Source organism: Meriones unguiculatus, chromosome 19 (assembly GCF_030254825.1).
Source record: "Meriones unguiculatus strain TT.TT164.6M chromosome 19, Bangor_MerUng_6.1, whole genome shotgun sequence".
NCBI lineage: Eukaryota > Metazoa > Chordata > Mammalia > Rodentia > Muridae > Meriones > Meriones unguiculatus.
The window spans coordinates 58,083,409-58,104,930 of record NC_083366.1 but is presented as its reverse complement, the minus strand read 5'-3'; the positions used below and the strand labels follow the sequence as shown (position 1 = coordinate 58,104,930).

The 21,522-nt window shown below is 46.3% G+C and overlaps 1 protein-coding gene across 10 annotated transcripts in view; it reads right to left on the bottom strand.

Annotated features, from left to right (window-relative positions):
• Window positions 1-21,522, bottom strand: part of Phactr1 (phosphatase and actin regulator 1) — a 439,140-nt gene that overhangs the window by 206,595 nt on the left and 211,023 nt on the right. Inside the window, exon 1 of one of the 10 annotated variants that reach the window (XM_060372702.1) lies at window positions 14,650-15,223. The exons of 8 other annotated variants lie outside the window; for them this stretch is intronic. In XM_060372702.1, coding sequence (XP_060228685.1) covers window positions 14,650-14,881 — 232 coding nt within the window. In that variant the 5' untranslated portion in view covers window positions 14,882-15,223. Of the gene's footprint in view, window positions 1-14,649; window positions 15,224-21,522 lie in introns of those variants that run through there. One more of the 10 variants, XM_021630325.2, reaches the window with a different exon arrangement.

The following is a 21,522-nucleotide window of genomic DNA, read 5'->3' as shown; positions in this document are numbered from 1 at the left end:
AGGCCATATTCCCATCAGCATTTAAAAAACAAAGGGAAGAATTTCTTATTGTCACCTTAGCAACTGAAGAAAGCAATACTGAGTTTGATTACATGCAGATGCTAAGCAGAAAATTCTTACTTCTACGTAACTCCAAAACTAACTGAAACTTTTTTGAGAGGAAGAAAAACCTATCTCAACAAACAAACAACCCTGCATTTCCACAGGGAAACATCAACGCGGAGGCATTTGTCTCTTACCCACGGGAGAAGCTGCTCAGTAGTTTCCCCTGTTAATCTTCAAGCAGTCCCTAATCCTCTTCAGTGTCCTTTACCTCTAAATCTCAGACCCAGTGGCTCACTGTAAAAGTTCTGTTAGAACGGGGACTGTCAAACAATGGCAGAAAAAGCAGAGGGCTGTGAACTCAGATTAGCTGCACTTCCTCTAGGACCCTAAGCTTAACCACCCTGACCTTTCTGCAGAGAAAGAGCCATCCATCGGGGAAGCATGCCAGAGTGTGTAGCAGCCTCCAAGACCACTCTTGAGAAGCAGGTCCCTGCCCTGTGACTTGGGCTGCAAGGCTCTACCAGGCACAAGGCAAGGAAAACACAAAACATCACTGCAGCAATCTGTCCCTCTAGCTCTGTGCTTTCACCTTCAGGCCCTGTGAGTCACACAGCATAGCACCCCCATTCCTGTGCTTCACAGTGGAGAGGAGGGCCCCTGGAGAAAAGAGAAGTTTGCCTTTGACAGCGTCTTGGAGAGGAAAAACTACAAAACCCCTGTGTTTGAGTCTGTGAACAATTCCCAGATGCCTGCTTCCTAGATTCTCCCAGGACTCTAGAAATAAGCCTGATTCTCCTATCCTGAACCCCATTTCACAAGAAGGGGAACAGAAGTATGGGGGTGGGTCAGGTCCAGGTGTTGTCTGGCTAGGCTGGCTAGGCTTCGGGAGCCTAGTGCTCCTCATCCCCTGAGGCGGCTAATTCCTTCTTGGTGGTAAACACTGCCAGAAATTGCACTCCTAGGATTATGCAAGAAAAATAAGCCCGCCTGTTTTCTGAAATGGTGATGGGATAAATCCCCTCAGCTAAACCTTGCTGGGATTTAAGACTAGGCATTTTCCAAGTGAATTCTTACTATCTAATTCACAGCTAGTTAGGGATGGGGCCCAGAATGAACACTGGCCTGTCTGCCACAAGCTTACATGGTGCATGCTATCACTGTTGGGTCCTTTCTGTTTGTTTACAGATCCAAAGTGGAATTCCAGGGCAATGCCAAGAGGGGAACTGGCAAAACAGATTCCTATTCTGACTTTATTTTAAAAGGAGGTGATTATTTTTTTAATTAAAAAAAGTTATTAGCCTATTGTTTGTATAAGAGGCTTATGGCTTTTTTACACATGTACAATGTGTAATATGTATGCCCAAACGTTTGACTTGGCAATAGGACACTGTCATCTACACGAGTTGGGGCATATCCGCAGCTATCCTGGGAAGGATGAGGCCCAGGGACCACAGGCTGGGGATGCCTGTTGATACTTTGAGCATGTTCTTTACCCTGCTTCTTAGCTTTTCCCTCCCCCTTCTCCCTTTCCTCTTCCCAAATAGTTCTGTTCCACTATTTTTTAAATGAAATTTTTAAACTTAGCATAAGAAATGCTAAGTTTTATCTGACATTTTCATGCATATTATATCATGCTTTCTTTTCTTCTTATTGGAGGAGAGTATTAATGTTGGCACAAGAAGAAACATTATTCTTGACATAATCTGATTGCAAAAATGTTGTATTCACACACACACATACATGTGATGTAAATCTTTATTTAGCTAATATATATAATATATATATATAATATTTTGTTTTTTCCCTAAAACCAACTTTATCTGGAATGTAACTCTAGAACTCACTTCACTCAATTTTACACCTGTCACAGCTGCCCTATTAGATATTTTATTATCTCCATGAAATGAAAACCTGGGCTATGATATTGCTCGTAACAGAGGATTGTTCATATTCTAGAGACACACACAAAGCGCTGTATAATGCATTATCACCTAAAGAGCTAGAGTGGAGAACAGTCTGAGATCCTGCAGGGCTGCCCAGCCCCAACACCCTGTCAAGCAGGCTCCACACTGACTTGAGCTCCAGCCCGCCACCTCCTTCCCTCTGGCTGACATGCGGACATCTTCCAAGATGCGTGTACTTTCTTTCTGCCAGAGAATAGATCTTCTACTGTAAGGCTCTTATTGTTATTTTTATTCCTTGCATAAGAGAGTCCATTTTGGACATATTCTCCCCGATTCATTTTGTCTTCTAGCATAACATGAGAAAGAAAACAAGGCTCACAGTCCTTAGCTCACCAGGTATCCCAAGCTACCTCTCACAGCCTTACCAAGATAAATCTGATTCTGTGCACAGGTTTCACCTCAGGGACCCAGGGCAAGGTGGAAGAGGTCCACAGGCCTGTCATTTATTACTTCCTCCCCTCCCCCCGTGAAGGGTGCTCTCAGCTTTGGCTATTTGAGTGTCTGGGTGTTTGGCTATTTGAGTGTCTGGGTATTTCTGTGTTCAGTGTGAGTCTGGGTGGTAGCCGCAGGGCTGTTTAACAGTGTGTGAATAATCCATACCAAGGCTGGGAGAAAAGTATAGCATACTGTTTGTTCTAGAGGAAAATTCAGGAGGGCTTTGGGCAGCCAAAACGATTCACTGTGTGCTCATTTGGGAAATGAGGCGCTCCTGCCTCGTGGCGGGTGTCATTTACAGCGGACGGATGGCGAGCCCTGAGAGGCGCAGAGCTTGCTTCTTGATCGCATGGCAGATCCTTGGTGCTGCCTGCTGCCGAGGCATGCTTTCTGGTCCATCCTTCCATCTTGACGAGCTCCGCTGTCGGTTGATGAGGTTCCCAATGTGAATTAAGTACTAGTTACAGACTCTGTGGCATCCATCAGGCCAACGGGGCCCACTGGCAGGTTTTAGGTCCCTCAACGAGAACCTAGCCCTGCTGTGATGCCTCGCTCGCTGCTGAGGAGGTTGGCTGCCAAATGTGCAGCAGACTGTGGGTACTAAGTGAGGTTACCCTTCAGATTCAGAAGTCTGGCTGCTGGGAGCCTCTTTATTCCAACCAACAACCGGTATTAGATTCTGGGAGGCTGGGGTTTTTCTTTTTTGGCTCTGTTTGTATGCTTGAATTTCTTTTTAAATTTCCCATCTCCAGAAGAACTCCACCTAATTTATATTCTCTCCCTACCTCTCTCTTTCTCTCCCTCCTTTCTTGGCAGCAATGAGGGATTGAACCTTGGGACTCATCTATACAAGACACTCTACCACTACGTTGCAATCACAGCCAGACCATCCACCATGCCTTTCCCACCTTTCCCTCATGTTCCTATACCACTGCTGCTGTGCTAAGTGGGTTACGTCCAGAGAAGCCTGGTGCTGGGGCTCAGCAGAAGGCTACCACTGCACTTGAAATAACAACACAACAGAGGTGAGGGGCGCAGAGAAAGCAGAATGTCACAGCCTTCAAAGTGAAACTTACAGAAGAGAAACCCCTCCATACCCCTCCCCACACACACACCCAAAACCATTGCTGGGGTTACGGCTTATTTAGAAGATAATTATTTGAGTTTATAATTACTTTTGTGGGTTGCAAAATAATTATGGTGCAAGCCCGTCTCCAAGTGCCGAAATAGCACAGGCAATTGTTCTAAACTGCGCAGCAAAACAACGAGAGAGTCAAAATGGTTAGCTCCTAGGTAGAGATGAGAAAAATCCTTCCCCCTTTGGTAAAAAGTGGCAGCCCGAGGCCTATAGAAAGGTCACAGTGGATGTGGGGAAGCTAGAGAGACCCCACAAACCAAATTTAGAAGATAGGTTCTTTCTTCTTAGGTTGCTTTTCATTTTGAACCTGTCTTGACTTTTCTAGGAAATCTAATGGACTCCTAAAAGGACAAAGACCTGAACCAGGAATGAAGGTTAAAACTGAGGTCCCAACTCTTCTGATCTTAGTCACCTATAGTACCCTGTTCAGTACACAGACACAGACACACACCAAACAAATACCAAGAGTGCTAAAAGTTGGGCATACCAGAGCACACCCTTAGTCCTACCTACTTGGAAAGCTAAGATAAGTGTTTGAGGGCAGCCCAGGTATCACGAGAGTCAATTACACCTCACAGATAAAGACTCAAAACTGTGATTTGCATGAAAGCCACATTAACAAAGGACTGGATAATTGTTAGGATCCTTTTCAACTCAAAGATCAACAGTGATAAATTTCTTGGAGATGGATGGCGTTTTCTAGCCACAGGCACTTTGCAGTCATGTGGGCCTAGCCGACACTTTCTGTGAAGAATGGGCCTGTGAGCACCCTTGGCTCCTTGGGGCTGTGCTGTAGGTTCTGAACGGTTACAGTGTGTAACAGGCGTGTGAAGCTGTGAGCCAGTATACATGTAGAGGTGGACCCCGGCAGGTGAGGTTCATATGTCTTGTGTATTGCATATGTCAATAATATCTGTTGGTTATTCTTCAAACACTCCAAGTTATGGCAAACTTTCCCAACCGACAAACCCAGGTGGGGAGCCCCAGGGCCAGAGTGAAACAGCCCCCTGGGGTTTCAGCACCTCGGGCCAACTGCATTTTCCAGGTGGGAGAAAGTGGGGATGGAAGTGACTAGATGGCAGGGAGAGAAGAGCAGTGGTCCCCTGGGCCTCCACACTTGAAATGAACACCCCCTTCCCACGTCAGCTCACCCGTGTCAGCATTAGCAGGTGTCATGAGGATACTATAGCAGCTCTGAAGGTCTGAGCTGTTCTCTGTAAAGTGTTCATAGCGGTAGCTACAACCTCAAAAGTCTGTTCAAACGTCTACGAGAAAATAAAGTCTATGAACTAGAAAATCATACACATACACACACAAACACTTATAGCCAGCCTCGGTCTGACTTACTGGTTTTCTTAAATAGTCTGCATTTACCCTTTCTTGACCAACATGCCTCATAACCTTCTCTTATGCTGTCTCAAATGCCCTCCAAAGTGGCTATAATCCACGTCACAACCAACGCGTGTCAGGAAGGAGGTAGACAACTTAATATTTTCACACACATTGCCACCAGAATGTAAATAAAATAGCGTGGTTATTTTGGAACACAGTTTGGAATTCTCCAGTGATTAGTCCATGGGGTCCTGTAGGACACCGCATGCCGCTTCTAGGTACTATACTAAGGAAGAACGAAGACCTGTATCTACACCCAAGTTTGCCCCAGAATGTTCACAGTGGGGTCTTCACAACAGCCATGTACCCAGCTGATGGCTGGATGATTAAATGTTCCACACAGTAGAACACACATTTAGCCATGAAAGAAGGCATGATCCCCGCTATAGAGTATGGATGAGCCTTAAATACATTGTGTGTAGTGAAGGGAAGCCAGGCACAAGGGGCTACATAGGACAGGACTCCATTTGAATACAATTTCCAGAGTAGGGAAATGTACAGACATGAAAAGTAGGTTCGAGTTTGTCGGAGATGGGAGCTATAGAATGATCATGCAGAATGACTAAAAGGATCGGAGTGTTTGTGTGTGTGTGTGTGTGTGTGTGTGTGTGTGTGTGTGTGTGGTGGGGGGTACAGAATAATAAAATGCTTTGCAACTGCCTCTAATGATGAATGTAAGATTCCGTGGAGCAACCCAAACCACTTCCATGCTTTAACTTAGCGAATTAGGTATGGTATGTGAATTATGTCTTAATAAAGCTGCTAAAATATATTTCCCCCAGGGAATCTCGAATCCTGTCATCAGGCAGATCCAAACTTCTAGACCCTTCTTCATGTATGGCCTCCACTTAAATCTCACCACACCCCAGCTCCTGCGTGCTTCCCCTGGGTGCAGCAAGCCATTGTCCTTGAAGTCACTCCAGTGAATGGATTTGAGCTAGATGGGTGATTAATAAATCAATACACACATTCACGTACTGAACCCATTTTGTCCCACTCCTAATATCCATGCACTGGGCAAGATAGTAGAAATAAAACACCAAAGGGGAGTCATGGTAAGATTCTGGCTGAGCAGGCTCTACCCTTGACCTGCCAACTTTCCTCTCCACTTGCTCTCCATCCTGTCCCCAAGTGGACCTTTCTTAGCCTAATCCTATCTATTCAATACAGTGTACCTCAAGAGCCATCTCCTCCCACAAGATCTAGGTGGCTTTCTGCCCTCCCCCCCCCAAAAAAAAAAAAAAAGGAGAAAGCATCTCTATCTTTGGCCTCTGACAGCCAAGAATTAACCTCTGTCACAAATATCCCTCTCTGGACAGGCATTCAGATTTGTTTCTTTCCTCACACCAAGTTCACCGCAGCATCAATATCTGACACATGAGTCAACCAACTGCCATGTTCCGCCCTCCCCCTGGCCTTAGGTATAGAAACAGCACAATGCTAAGGAAATCCCATCATATCAGTCCTCATACAGTCTGCTGTTAGCACGGCAGGTGATTTCTCTGCTGTCCCGAAATCTCTGCAGCTCATTCCTTCTTTTTCCAATTTAGCACCTGTACCCTTGCTTACATCCATGTTCTCTTACCTGAAGCCTTTTCCTCTCTGGGCTCCTCTTTTCTGCCCAACAATGTGAGGGCTGAAGGGAGGGTCACCTCTTTCCCTAACCCTGGCTAGCTAGCTTTCAGCTGGACCCTATTCATCCCCTTGCTCTCATCACAACTGCCAGCCAGAAATAGTACATTATACACAGCCAATGGCAGATCCCAGCTGGTCAAGGTGCCTTTTCCTATAGATTGTCATTTTGACATTTTTTTTTTCTTTTTCAGTGCTAGGGAAATTGAACCCAGGGCCTCACACACGCCAGGTGAATGCTATACTCCAGAGCTGTACCTAGCTCCCAAACCTTAGATGTTTCTTGAAGCCTCAAGTGTCCAATCAAGTCCAAGAAATTCTTCCCATTTATCTTGATCAGTAAACCACAGATAGAAGCATTTGGGGCTAGAAAACAGGCAGAGACCCCTCATAAATTGTCATGCAAAGATTCCAGCTAGCAATCTTTCAGCTGGAATCATCACCATTACGTGTAGGATTCCACATGAGGCTACAGGTTTCACAAATACTTAGAGACCCAATCTAAACAAAGTAAACGGGAGCAGATGAGTCACGTGTCAGAGAGGTACTTAAACAGAGGGATTTATGAACAAGAGTGTACACAAATGGAATTGTCACGCTAAAGTCAGGCCTGGTGGTACAGGACTGTAATTCCAGATACTCAGAGGGGAGAGGCAGGAGGATAGCACACCCTCCTTGGGCCACACGGTCAGTTCCTGCCTCAAAATAATCAAAAAGAGGGTTGGGGGTTACAGTTGATCGATGGGGCACTTGCCTACTGCGAGCAAGGCCCTGAGCAAACCCTCTGTGCAGCAATTAAACAAGGAAATACGTAAGAGAAAGAAATGAAGAAAGAACATGGTGCTAAAAAAATAAAGTTAGGTTGTGATTTTGAATGGCTGGTGTTGAAAGTATACAAAGTACATTTTGAGCACAGACCAGATTTGCAGGATCTCTCTCTCTTTTGACATTGACTGCTTAAGCTGAAGGGACTATTCATAGTCCAGGACTCTTTCCTGGACTATGAATGGACATGGTGGCTGAGTCCTTTCCCTGGACTGATATTTCCCAGTAAGGCAGTAGTTAAAACAAACAAACAAACAAACAAACACTGAAAAATAATTCAGAATCATTCAGGAGAGAGCAGTCTAGATGAGAAGCTCATGCTGATAGATAACCTGTCTGGTTCCTTTTGAATACTGTACAGGTTTTCCTAAGATTGTTTTTAAAGATTGGTGAGGTCATCTGTGCTTAAAAACCTCTGCTGCTTAGTAGGTGAAATCGGAACTCCTTTCAAACCCTGCCTGGGCTTTCTATGACTTCTCTTCCTCCAAGGGAACCCTACCACCCTCTCTGTTCCTGAAACCCACAACTTTCCCTCTTAGACACTTCAAACTTCAGTGGATTTGTGTGTCTACCTTCATCTCCCTGGCTATTCTCCTATAGTTATATATATATTTTTTATTTCCATCTTCCCAGTGCTTCCCATAGCACATCAAGTAACCGGTTGGGAAAGACTGGCCACTATGTTTATGGACGCCTGTTGGCTCATGTCATTTTAATTCCACTTTCTGCACTTTGCCCCTGAGAACTCTCTGTCCTGGATACACATTGCTCTTTCAGTCCCCCATTTCCCCTACTGAAATGCTTCCTCATTTTACTTGGAGACTTCTCCCTTTCTCATAATCCAAATGTGCCCTTCTTGGGGGAGCTTGCCTGGCTTCCTCACACAGTGATCAGTGTCCTCAAGTTTGTGTGACAGTTGCTTTCTTACTGTCGCCAGGTCCAAGCCTTGGAAGTGGAATAGCTGGTATGACATCCCTCTTGCTGTCTACCCTTAACAGGGACAGGCCCACATGCAAACAAGCTGTATTCACAAACAATGTAGGAAAGCCAAGAGAAATCTCAGCTCTTTGAGGACTTGGCTCCTGAACAGAAGTTGAAGGTGCATCTTCATTAGAATTGCCTGGCTCTGCACACTCCTTAATTTCTTGCTAAACCCACTTCACTTTTCTTGCTGGCCTTTCCTAACCCTCTCTACATGCTCGAGTTCAAACCCTGGGTCTCCCAGATGTTCAGGCAAGTGCTTTCTCACCAAACTACATCCTAAGTCCTTGTGTCCTCTTCCTCTCTCTTCTCTGTGCCCCCTTACTGGATCTCTCTCAATCCAAGTACTCTGATTAAGACGGTAGAGCTCTCTGTAGAAGGACTTCATTATAGGTACGCACATAGGATTCTTTTACTTAGGATATCAAAACATATGTTTTAACCCATGAGCTATGGAGAAGAATGAATGCTTTAATCTTGGACCCAAGCCAAGGAATTTAATTGCAGAAGAGGCAATGCAGCATAGTAGAGCAGAAGGAAAAACCCAAGGCAAAATTGGACTAATAATTCTCAGGCATGTTCTTAGCCAGGCACCACGCTAAGTGCTTTGTACCAATTATCTTATTTAATCCTCACAATTTCATGCAGTAAATAATACTGCAATATCCTACCATAGCTAGCAAGTGGAGGAGGCTTTATTTGTGAGCAGACAAGGAAGTTCCAGGGTCCAGCTGTGGACCACCGCTGAAAACGGCATCTTTTTTCCTGAACACTTGTACTAGCAGCCCAGGCATCAGGTGGTAGCTTGGCCTGGAAGAACTAGCCACTCTGCATGTCCTTTATCTCCTCTGTAAAAGGCAGGGGGTGAGGTCGGCAGGAACTCAAAGGGCATGTTGCCCTGAAGGGTTGCCTTGCTGAGAATTCCACATCCGTGAACAAAGATCCAGAACAGTTCTTCTTTGAACATTCACACAGAAGAGTTAGGCCTAAGTGGTGCACACCTTTAATCCCAGCACTAGGGAGGATGAGGCAGGGAGATTCCTGTGCTTTGGGGGCCAGCCTGGGCTATCCAGTGAGACCCTGTCTCAAAAAAATTTCTTTTTAAAAAATCATATAGGAGCTGACTAAGAAACATTTCCTAAAATGAAACTTGGAGGTCCATCAGGAAAGTCAGTGAACTAATGAGCTCTTAACTGAGTATCCAGAGACAGGAATCACTGCTAAGTGAAACAAGAAAGGCTGACATAATGACTAATCACCAATAATGCCTCGTTTTCTAACTGCCATTTTGTTACTTTTTAAATGTCACTGCAAAAACAAGACTGAGCCTCACAAGTATTTCTCAAAAGGGTTACAGTGTTTCCTTCCTAATAAAATGACCTCTTCACAGGGATGCTTTTGTTTGTGTCATGCTGGGGATGGAGCCCAGAACCTCACACAAGCTGAACACATGCTCTACCCGTGAGCTACGCCCCCACCCACACCTTAGCTATCATCAGTGAGGCTGCCTCCTAAAAATAATTCACCATGATTAAGACTCAAAAGGAATTAAAATAAGAATAGAAAATGTTCATGAAATTATATGCAGAAATACTTTGCTTCTGTTTTGGACTTTTCTGTAAACTCACTTTTCAACAACTTATATTAAGTAGTATTGACTATTAATTAATCCTATTTGACTTCCAAGATAAACTTTTAGTGGAAATGTAATAATTTCTTATAGCTTTATAATGTATATAATTTCCACCTATATTTAGTTGTGAATTTTTCCTCTCTTCCTACCCATCAGCCTGCTTAACAAATAGATAAAGGAGTTTTTAAAAATGTTCCAGAAACCGTGGGTAAGATGCTCAATCCTCATTCAGAAAGGCAATGGAATGGATATCTGGACAAAATGGAATGTCCATTCATTGGAAGAGGGCAAAAACAAGGAACACTTCAGGAGCCTACCACAGAGGGCCTCTGAAAGACTCTATCCAGCAGGGTATTAAAGCAGATGCCAAGACTCATAGCTAAACTTTGGGCAGAGTGCAGGGAATCCTATGAAAGAATGGGGAGATAGACCTGGAGGGGACTGGAACTCCACAAGGAGAGCAACAGAACCAAAAAAATCTAGGCACAGGGGTCTTTTCTGAGACTGATACTCCAACGAAGGACCATTCATGGAGATAACTTAGAACCCTGGCACAGATGTAGCCCATGGCAGCTCACAGTCCAAGTGGGTTCCCTAGTAAGGGGAACAGGGACTGTCTCTGACATGAACTCAGTGGCTGGCTCTTGGATCACCTCTCCTTGGTGGGGGGCAGCCTTACTAGGCCACAGAGAAAGACAATGCAGCCAGTTCTGATGAGACCTGATAGGCTAGGGTTAGATGGAAGGGGAGGAGGACCTCCCTAACAGTGGACTGGGGGAGGGGTATGGGAGGAGAAGAGGGAGGGAGAGTGAGATTGGGAGGTGATGGGGGAAGGGGCTACAGCTGGGATAAAAATGAAATAAAAGTGAATAAAAGTGAATAAAAAATTTAAAAAAGAAAGTACAAAAGAATATTCTTTTGCTGCCTAAGGCTCCTTGAAACACCTGTTAAAACACTAAATTTTGGCCACCATTCCTGGAGATTATGCTTCAGTGGTCCTGGGGCACAGCCCAGAAATTTGTATCTTGAATATTTACAGAGCTTAATAAGTAATGTTGATGGCCAAACTTAGAAATAAAAATAAGAAATGAAACTAAATCTTGAAAATATGGAAGACCCTATACTTTTAAAATTTTGCTATAAGATGTAAACCATAAAAGTGGATAAAGTTGGTTTCTCAAGAGATGATTGTAATGACATTTATTTCAAGCCCTCTAGTTTGTAACTGTGTTAGAACACATGTAGCATGAGATTTGCTATTTGAACCACTGTAAAATATAGTTTGGTGTATTTAAAAAAAATGTACCAGAAAATTCTGCAATTTCTCCTCATTTGTGACTCCAATAAACTTAGTTCATCAAGACAGCAAATGTGCACGACAAACACATAACTAGGAACACAGCTACCCCCCACCACACAGACACAACACAGATAGACACACCACATACACAAGATATACACAAGATACACACACACACACACACACACACACACACATAAAACAATGCCGGATTTTTTAGGTCAGGGGTTCTCAACCTGCTGTTCACAACCCCTGTGGGGGTTTGAACAAGCCATTCCTAAGGGTTGTCTGAGACCATTGGAACACACAGATGTTCACATTACAATTCGTAACAGTAGCAAAATGACAAATATGAAGTAGCAAAAAAAATAATTTTAAGATTGGGATTCACCATAACATGAGGAACTGCATTAAAGGGTTGCAGCATTAGGACCTTTGGGAACCACAGTCCTAGATCCTATGGAGGGGAAGAAATAAAAGCCATTTAAAAGCCAACATGCTATCTGCCTTTGTTTTTTCCCATGTCTGCAACTCTGTGGCCTTTAGCACTGAAGTGTTACATCCATCCGCCCCCTTTTCTGAAAGCAGGTTCAGTATAGAATGCAGACAGCAAAAAGTGGGCAGAACCAGGAACTTGCTTTGAGTGAGTGGTGGCTTTATTCTAACGTTTATTGTTATCATTAGCATTAAAAAGATTTACTTAGAGTAAGGTCAGCAAAACCACCTTTAATTCTGATGCACAGATATTAGAAACATTAAAAATAAATTGAATGAAAGGGTAATGGCTGTGGCAGCAAGTGGCTCAGCAAATAAAGGCACCCGATTCCACAAGCCTGATGATCCAACTGCAGTCCCCAGGACTCACAGTTTGGAGGACGAGAACTAACGACTAGAAGCTGGCCTCTGCCCTCCAGACATGTATGATGGCATATGTACGGGTACATGTACATACATACAGACACACACAAATAAATACATTTTTAAAAAGCTAACGGCTAAAATGTGATTTTGTGTACTCTTCAACCAGTCAAGACTATTTTTTTTTCTTTTAAAATTTACTATATATCAGCTAAAGACATTTGGTTATATGGAGATCTTTAGATGGCAAAATTATTAAAATATGCTTTAAACGTTAACGATAATTGTCGTTTAAGGGAAGACTTCATATATAGGCCTCTCGGCAGTTGGATAAGAAACTAGAGTGAGATCCTACTCAGGTGAAACCCACTGTAAACAACCATCTTTCTCCAGCTGGGAATGTGGCTGCTCAGCACGAGGGTGCTCACCTGCCATGTCTAAGGTCCCAGGACCACAGAGAAAAAGCAGGGAAATGAGGGAAAAGTCTTTCTCTATCGAGCCTTACCAAAAATGTGCCTTGGAGCTGTCTGCACCCTTAAAAGCCTGAGCATACATTTTCTTCAGGAGTGCCTTTGCTCAGTGAAATGCTGAGCAGGCGAAAGCGCTTGGCACAGACCCTGATGACCTGAGTTTGACCTCTGTGACCCACATAGTGAAAGGAAAAAAACTAAATCCTGGAAATTCTTCTCTGACTTCCATATGGGTGACATGGCACACAAGCACACCAACACACACACACACACACACACACACACACACCAGAATGAATGAATACAATGAAAATTTCTGATGTCCCTGCCATACATAAAAAAGAATGAATCCAACTGCACTACCCTATTTCCATCAACAACTGAAAGTACCACACACTCAGGACAGCGGCACTGAATTAGGGACAAAGTAGATACTGCAGCCTTCGCCCTCCTCATGAGGACCTGCTGCTACTAAACACGTGTGTGACGTTAAGTGATATAAGAATGTCCTTGGGAACAGATGCCGAGGGCATTCTGAGGCTCTGGAGAAAACGTGTGTCCTAAGAGGAAGGCGGGCTGCAGGTTAAAATACATTCCTGCCTTGAGCAGCACGTAGAGGGAGCTCATAATTGCACACGTGAGTTTCCATCCTTGCGTGTAGAAACACCCTTTCCTTCTTATGGCAGTGCACAGAGGCACTAATTTAAACAAACTCCCGCCAACGGGGAAGCGGCTCTTTGGGGATACCGTTCAGTCAACAGAGTGACCGGCTTTTAACAAGCAGCTCGGCATCACATTCTCCACTGTACTGCATGGGAAAGCTCTAGTCTGGGGTCCCGTTAATCTGCTCGTAGGCAGTCACCTTGGTGTCTCCAGTTTACGGCCGGCACAAGGAACAACCACCCATCAGGAGGAGCCTAGCTCTGTCCTCCCACCTCCCCGACTGTCCCAGTTTGCTCTTGCGTGACTTGCTCCACGCCACACAGCCTCTCTCACATTTTAATCAAAGAAAACTATAATTAAGCTAGCAGGACTCTAATTTTGAAAAGACATTAGGCCATCCGCAGTCACTTCATTACCCAGCACTTCGGAGGCCAGCCGAGAACTGGAGGGATTCTAAGTGACATCTTTTTCTAAAGGGCACATGGGCACAAGGGCTCAGGCAGGTGGACAGGAGCTAGGCGGTGAGCTCAGGGCTGGCCCTCAGCTAATGCTCCCTTGGTCAGATCTGCTGCTTAAAACTTTTCTGCGACCTTCAGTGGCTCTCCGGAGTCTGCATAGCCAGCTGCTCGGGAATTGCCTGGAGGATCCTAGGAAGGCACAGCCACAGTCGCCCACAGGCAGAGGCTTCTGCCTGCTTCTGGGCCAACTGCCCCTGGACCTTGGCTCTTCTTTCTGCCCGGAGTCGCGGCCTGCACTTCCCCCTACACTGGGCACTAGACACCCAAAAGAGACCACCAGCAGCACTAAGTAAATAAATAAAATAAACAAACAAGTAAATAAATAAATATCACAGCCATGTTTTACTCCAAAGAGACACCATTCCACAAATGCTCTGTGAGCTGGGCCCCCGCAGAGGTCAAGGCCAATGACCTCTTTCAAGGGAAACCCACCTGAAGGAAGCCCACAATCTGGTAAATGTAAGATGGCAAATCCCACAGTTAAGGGGCCCACGGAGATGGGGTGGGAGTGAGGGATGGGGTGGGGGGAGCAGGTGTTGCATCTTTTAAAAAAAGCTTTAGTTGCTGCTGTGGACAGATTTCCCCCCACCCCCCATCTTCTTAAATCAGTTGTTTCTTTTGGGCGCTGCTGCAAAGCCCACTGGGCTCGGCCTGCCATTCTGCAAAAGTGCAGGGCCCGGGTGGGGGAAGCAGACGTCCCCGCAGCTGTCGGGAATGCAGACTCCTGCCCGCACCCGGGACCGAGGACCGGCGGAGCCACCTTCCCGCCACCTCCCCGACGCGCCCGGCACTCACCGTCGCGGCGGTCCTCCCCCCGGCTGCAGTTGCTGCAAATGTGCTTGATCTCCTTGCCCAGTTGACAGTGGATCACAAACGACACGTTATTATTGTTGTTGGGGGCGGGGTCCTTCGGGGGCTTCATGCTCAGCAAATAAAAAGCTTTCTTTTTGGGCTTCACGGCGGCGCCCGCGCCTGGCCCGGCGCCCTGCCTGCAGCGCGGCTTCGCGGCGCGCGTGGGCTCCGCCATCCGTTCCCCGGGCGTCCGGGGCCGGTCGCCGATCACCACCCCGCGCGCCGCCCCCCGCGCCCCCCGGCCGCGCCCGCATTCCCCACGCCACACCAGCGCCAACGGACTTGCGGAGCGGAGCGGGGCGGGGCGGGGCGGGCTGGCGCGCTCCGAGGTCTTGACCTCTTGGAGCCCGGTCGAATCCCAAGACCCCGGGCGGGGCGTGGGTGGGAAGGGCTTCGGAGTGCTGAACCCGCTCTTCTACCCGCGACGCTCTGAGGTCTCCAGGGCACGGTCTCCCGGGGCAGCCCCACCCCTCGGTGAATCGCAGCACCGGCAGCTCCCAGCCAGACCGGGTTGTGGCCACCTTCACTCTGGAAACTCAGGGCAGAATGCCACAGCCACCCCCTTCCGAGATTCCCGCTGCCAAATGCAAGCAAGATGTAGTACAGGAGGCGGCTGTCCCGACTGTAGGGTGGAATCGAGGCCAGAGCAAATTATATTCTCTGGTGGGTCCAACCACATCCCAGGACTAGACAACCTGTTACAGCATTCTTGATTGGTTTGTTTGTTTGTTTGTTTGTTTGTTTTTTCTTCCAGTGGAAAACCTTCCTAGAGATGAAGGGGACTGTGCTCCTTTGCTGCAGTCAAAGGGGAAAACCCGTTTCCCGGCCATTCTCAAACAATATGCGACTTAAGGATACTTGCGGATGGACTGAATGCCCTTCCATTGCTTTGTGATCACGCACCTGGCAAGGCGAGTGAGGCTAGGGAGACTTTCAGAGAACACTACCCAAAAGGAGGCAAGTCCAGCCTTATTTGTTGGATCTCGGTTGTTCTGAGTGACTTTAAAAAGTTACATTGTGTTCAAAACCCATCAGTCATTTATGGGACAGCCACAGACTGGTTGTAAAGCGTCTTTCAGGGAGGCTAGGCTTTGGGAAGCTACACTTCCCAAATATCTTCAATGCTTATTTAAAAAAAAAAAAAAAGACTGGGACCAGGAGATTCTGGTTTAGTAGGTCATTGTAGAGCCGGGGTGGGGGTGCGAGGGGGGCTGTTTTGTAGGCGTTAACGAGCTTCCCAGGTGATATTGATGAGGCATACACAGAGAAACAGTTGTTTACAGCGAGCTGTGGCAGAGTGCCAAGCCCATGTTTTTTCCCCCATGTCCCATTCTCTCTGAGTCCCAACCTTGCCCTCGTTTTCTTCCTCCTTTTCAAGCCTACCAGAATACTGCCAATCAAAGAATATACAGTCACTTCCGGCTGTTACCAAGAACTTTCTGGGAAACCGACCTACACGAAAGACAGGTGTCTGCAGTCTCTCCCCTAACGGGACAGGTTTGGGTTTGGGGGTAAAGGATGCCTTCCCAGGTGAGAGTCAAATTGCAGGTGGGATGCGGCCTTGTCATGTTTCTAGGCACTAATCCTGTCATTTGTCCCACTTCTCATCTGCAAAGATTCAGCCCGAACTTGGTGCAGTCGGTTTCACTTTGATCATTGTTAAGTCAGTGTCCTACTGCCCCCTCTCTGCTCTGGAGATGATGTCAGCGACAGGGTAGGAGAGGTGCTCTCTTTAATTAGATCCCCCTTACTACAAGCGTCCATCGAGGGCTTTGGTAACATCCCCCTTCTCACCCAGAACAGACCAGCCATAGGTAAATGTCACTGCATCTGCTCCTGTCAGATTAAGGACCACTGGGTCCCCAGCTCATTATAGCCTGTATCCGGGAGATGACAAAGATGCATCTGTAATATTGCTTGGATGCCTAAAGGGATGAATCTCATTATGTCAGGGGCAAGCAGGTTTCCAATCCTTAAGCCTTCCCTTCATTGTATGTTTCCTTTTAGCTCTGCCAAGAAGAGAGAAGCGGTGTGTTCGGAGCGCATTACATCTTTTCTGAACTGTATGTTGTACACTGCCAGCCTTTCCAACTTCACGTTCTGCCCCACGGGTCGGAATAAGAAGACCTTCCTAAACCCCATCTGGCCTTATTAAAACAACTGGGCTGGAAGCAATCTGTTATTCACTCCCTGAATACTAACCCTGACCCAAGGCTGTATGTCCTGATCTTAATTGGCCGAGAATCGTTGTGATTGCGGAATAGCAAACTCGAGCATGGACATAGCCGCTAGCACAAGCTCACATGTCAAAGGAGCCCCTGAAGGTGGGGGCTCTGTAGCCTAGAAAAACGGGCAGGAGGCACTGCCTTGGGTTGGATGGCTCCTTGTTTGGTGCTCCCTCTTCCTAGCTGTCCTCCCTGAGTTGGCATCCCCTAACTGGTGATGCCCAACGTTACCTGCTTGGGATGTGGAGCTGTTTACGTTTTAATAAACCGAAACACGATAAAGTTGAGACCCGGTTTCTCATCGGGGCACGAGCTACAACGTCAGATGATGGCGAGCACACGTGGCCCCCCGGCTGCTCTATTCAACAGGCAGGCTGACTGGACATTTTCGCCCTCACATGGTGTTCTTAGAAGATGTCTGCAGCCTTGGACCTCAGGCTGAAGGATGGAAGTGACATCTCCTATTGCTACCACAGGAGGTGGGTACAGGGGACCAGACACCACACACGCATTGCGGGTGGTTGTATATGGCGGCTTCCGGCACCACCTTACTTCAGCAAGTAGTGGGGCCGATGGGGATGTGTTCCCTGTGTTTGCGCTTGACCTCCTTCTGTGCGCTGTGCACCTCTTCCGTGAAGCCTGCTTCTGGTGTCTGTTAAAACATCCTAACGGATAGCTCGTGGTCCCAAGTGCTGCCTTTTACCCGGCCTGTGCTTGCCTCCACCCACAGACAGCGATAAGCTTAATGATTGGCCTGTTCTGTCTTAACTCAGTTGTTATGGTTGGTAGTTATCTCCTCCCTTACACCATGAAAACAGCCATCCTAAAGCATTCTATGAAAAAAAAAATACAGTGAGACTTTTCTTCACCTTTCAAAGCAAGAGAGAATATATTGAAGGGAAAGACAGCCCCACACAGTCTGTCCCTTAGAGCAGGACTTCCGCACACCAGGCCCAGGTGGCTTTCATGAGATTTTTATCCAGATGTCTAAATAGTTAAAAAAAAACACCCTGCCAATCAGTCTCACTGTCACTTATTTGGATAACAACCTTTTCCCATCCTATCTACACTTGACTGGAAGAGCCCGTTCTTAAATTGGTTTGGTGTCCAGAGACTCTGCTAGTCAAAATGCAATTCCAAAGACCTGCAGATCCAGGGCGCTTATTACAATGGCAGATCCCGAGCTCTGCCTCCAAATCTGCATTTTAACAAGATCTTGAAGTGACCTGGACGCACAGGAAAGGCCTAAGAGGCCCCTGTGGAAATTAGCCTGATGATGCCATTGATTGTCTACAGGAAGAATGCATATTTCAGCTCAAAAGCAAAAAGGTAGGGCTTCTGGTGTCACAGGGCTTAAAGTTTGGGTGGGGAAGAGGAGACACTTGGTGAAAGGACAGATATCAGTAAGAACAACAACACACACTGAGCAGAAACATCAGATCTGTAACCGGGAATAGCCAGGGGGAGCAATGAGTTCATTATTTGGCCTGGGATCACATGCAGAGGGAATTCTGCAGAGATTTGCATGGACAAGGAGGAGCAGTGTTGAGAGAGGTGTCTGTGGAAGGCACGTACATAGCAGTTGGTGCTGGGTGGTGGTAGCCATGGTGTTAGAGGCACAGTGGGGAGAATGCAAGCTTGTAGAGGGGAGGAAGTTGTGCTGGGACCTAGAGGTGAGAAAGGACAGCCAGCCATCAGCCAGCAAGGCAGCAACTGGAAACTGGGCTTTCCAGATGAGTGCACAAAACGCCCCCAATCTAAGTGTGAGAAGCAGGGAGAACTCTATTCCAAACCCAGTGTGGTTTAGGAATGGGGAATGGGCATTGTTAAGGGCAGAGCTTTTGGGATGCTCTTTGTCTTGGCTACTTTTCTTGGTGCTGTGCAAGAATTCCTGGCAAAGGTCACTGAAGGGAGAGAGGATTTGTTTTCACTCCTGGTTGGAAAGCATATCACGGTATGAAAGGCATGATGGAGGCCCAGTCTGCTGAGAAGGGAATAGACCACTCTAACTTCTCACTTCGGGGACTATGAACAGATCCTAGATCAGAGGCAAGGCCCACCTATAACCTGCACGGTGGGCCCTGTGGCCATATGTAAGTCTGTCAGCTCTCTGTCTGGAGGCTTTTACAACCTCCCCCAAACAGCACCATCAGCTAAGACCAAAGCACTGAGCCTGTAGGGGACACTGAAGAAGTTCCCTAACTCTTAAGGAGATGGCAAAGTAGAAATGCAACACATTATGGCCGACACCAGGCAGAGTAGAACCGTTCAGAGAGGTATGCTTTGAAAAATAAATTTGTTACACATCCATGATGCAGGAAGAGTGTGAAAATGCTTTCTTCTTCATCATTGTCTGCCTTAAACTCCTACTGTGTGTTCTGCTTCCCCACTGTCTATCTCTCCTTTCTCGTTCCTAGCCCCAGTGAGTTGAGTGGTGCCTTCCCCTGTTAACTATGTCTGTATCTGAAACATGTGGATGTGACCTTATTGTATCTTTTCAGATATAACCAAAGACCTTGAGATGAGATGATCATCATAAAGTATGTGGGCGGGCCCCATAGCCAAGTATTCTTATAGAAGACACACAGGAGGATGGCTCAGGGACAAACCATGTGCACTGAGAGAGGTTTCAAAGTTGATTCCCAGCTCCCACATCAGGTGGCTCACACCCTTCTGTAACCCCAGATCCAGAGGATCTAGCACCATCTTCTGGCCTCTGTGGGCACCTGCACTCTTGTGCACATACACTCAGCCACTTTACACTTACTTAATTAAACTTAATTACACTTAATTAAAAATAACAATACATCCTTCCTTTAAAAGACATATAGGAGAGTGAGACAAAAAGAGGAGGCACCACGAAGATGGATCCATGATGGGAAAGCTGACATGAGAGCCAGGAAAAGGAAAAAGATAAAAATCTTCCAAAGATTTTTGCTCACCTTAAACTTGGACTTCTGGTCTCCAGAATCTTGACATGATAAAAACCTGTTATTTTTAAGTCGCAGCTTTGCTGTCATTGTTACATCAGCCCAAGACAACTAGTACAGTCATTAAATATTAATAACATGTTATTAACCACAAAATAAAGAGGTCTTTTTCAGATCTGGCCTGGGTTTGTTTGTTTGTTGGATTTTGTCTAAAAGTACAGTACAAACTGAAAATTAAGTCAAGGTTAAGAATTCCAGATTGTCCACTAATGCAGAAGTGGTACACTGTTGTTATTGGCTAGATCTGTGTGTGTGTGTGTGTGTGTGTGTGTGTGTGTGTGTGTGTGTATTGCTTGGTGGGTGTTTGGTTGTGGTGGCAGGAGCTAGAATAGATAGATGGAATGGAATTGAAATGGGCTAGGGTTAGAGGTCACACAGCCTCTGGGTATTTTCAGAATTAGTAGTGTGTTCCAGGACTTCTAGTGGGTTCCTGAAGCCAGCAACAGCCTGGCCTGTGCTGTGTCTACTGTATTCCCTAGCAAATTCAACATGTGATTTTTTTTTTCAGTCCTTGTAAGTAGAGACCCTTTCCTTTTCATTTAAGGAAAGCAATTTACACCTTCTCTTTGGCACCTATAAATGGCTGACAGTGCCATTCTTGTACACCAGGGCCACTATTAAGTATAATAAGGACTACTTGAACACAGACACTGTAATACCAGGGCAGTTGAGCTGTTAACTGAGATAGCTACTAAACGAATTAAGAGCAGCCTATGAAGCACCGGCAAGTGGAAGGCTCTGGCTGGAGAGATGGCTCAGTGTGCAAAGCGCTGTTGCCCAAGCATGAGTACCTGAGTTCAGGTCTCCAACAGTCATGTGACAGCTGGGCACGGGGGTGCAAGCCTGTAATCCCAGCAAAGCAAGTCTGTGGGATCAGTGGACATAGGAGGATCGCAGGGGCTTGCTAAACGAGCAAGCTTCAGGTTCAATGAAGAGACCCATAAAGTGTACAGCAGCCGAGGAAGATTTTTGTCCTCCATACCCACATGCCTACCTGTGCACACACACACACAAACACACACAACCACCTAACTGTTTAGAACGATCTGTAGTTGAGAACGTATGAACCATTCATGGAATTTTCTATTTAGTAAATTTGGACCATGGTTGGTCACGGGTAGCTGAGACCGGGGAAGGCAAAGCCACAGGTAAGGGGCCACGGCTCAGTGCATCCACGTTCTGTGCGTGAAGGTGTGATGGGCACTTGACGTGGAAGGCCAAGTACTGTAGACAGCCGGCGATGTGTAAGGAGTCGTAGTCAGCCCTCATGAACTGGTCCTGATGTGTGGACTGGCTCCAGCTGGCCTCTGGTAGAATGAGATAGACCCTCTTCCTGAACCTTCCACATCTAGTTATTAAGTATTTTAATTATTCCTGCAGATCGAGATTAGAAAGCAGCCATACAGGCCACAAGGTTTTTATTCTCCCAGGAGTAATGTTTTCCTGTCACAGGTTCTTCAAATTGAGTACTGTAGCCTGTGACAACATTCTTTCAGCCTTTGATTCTCCCCATATTGTTTCACACTCCAACCCAGCATATGTTTGATGCAGGATCCAGGGAGAGATCTGTGGAAAATAAGGTTTATAGAAGCAACTTCGTC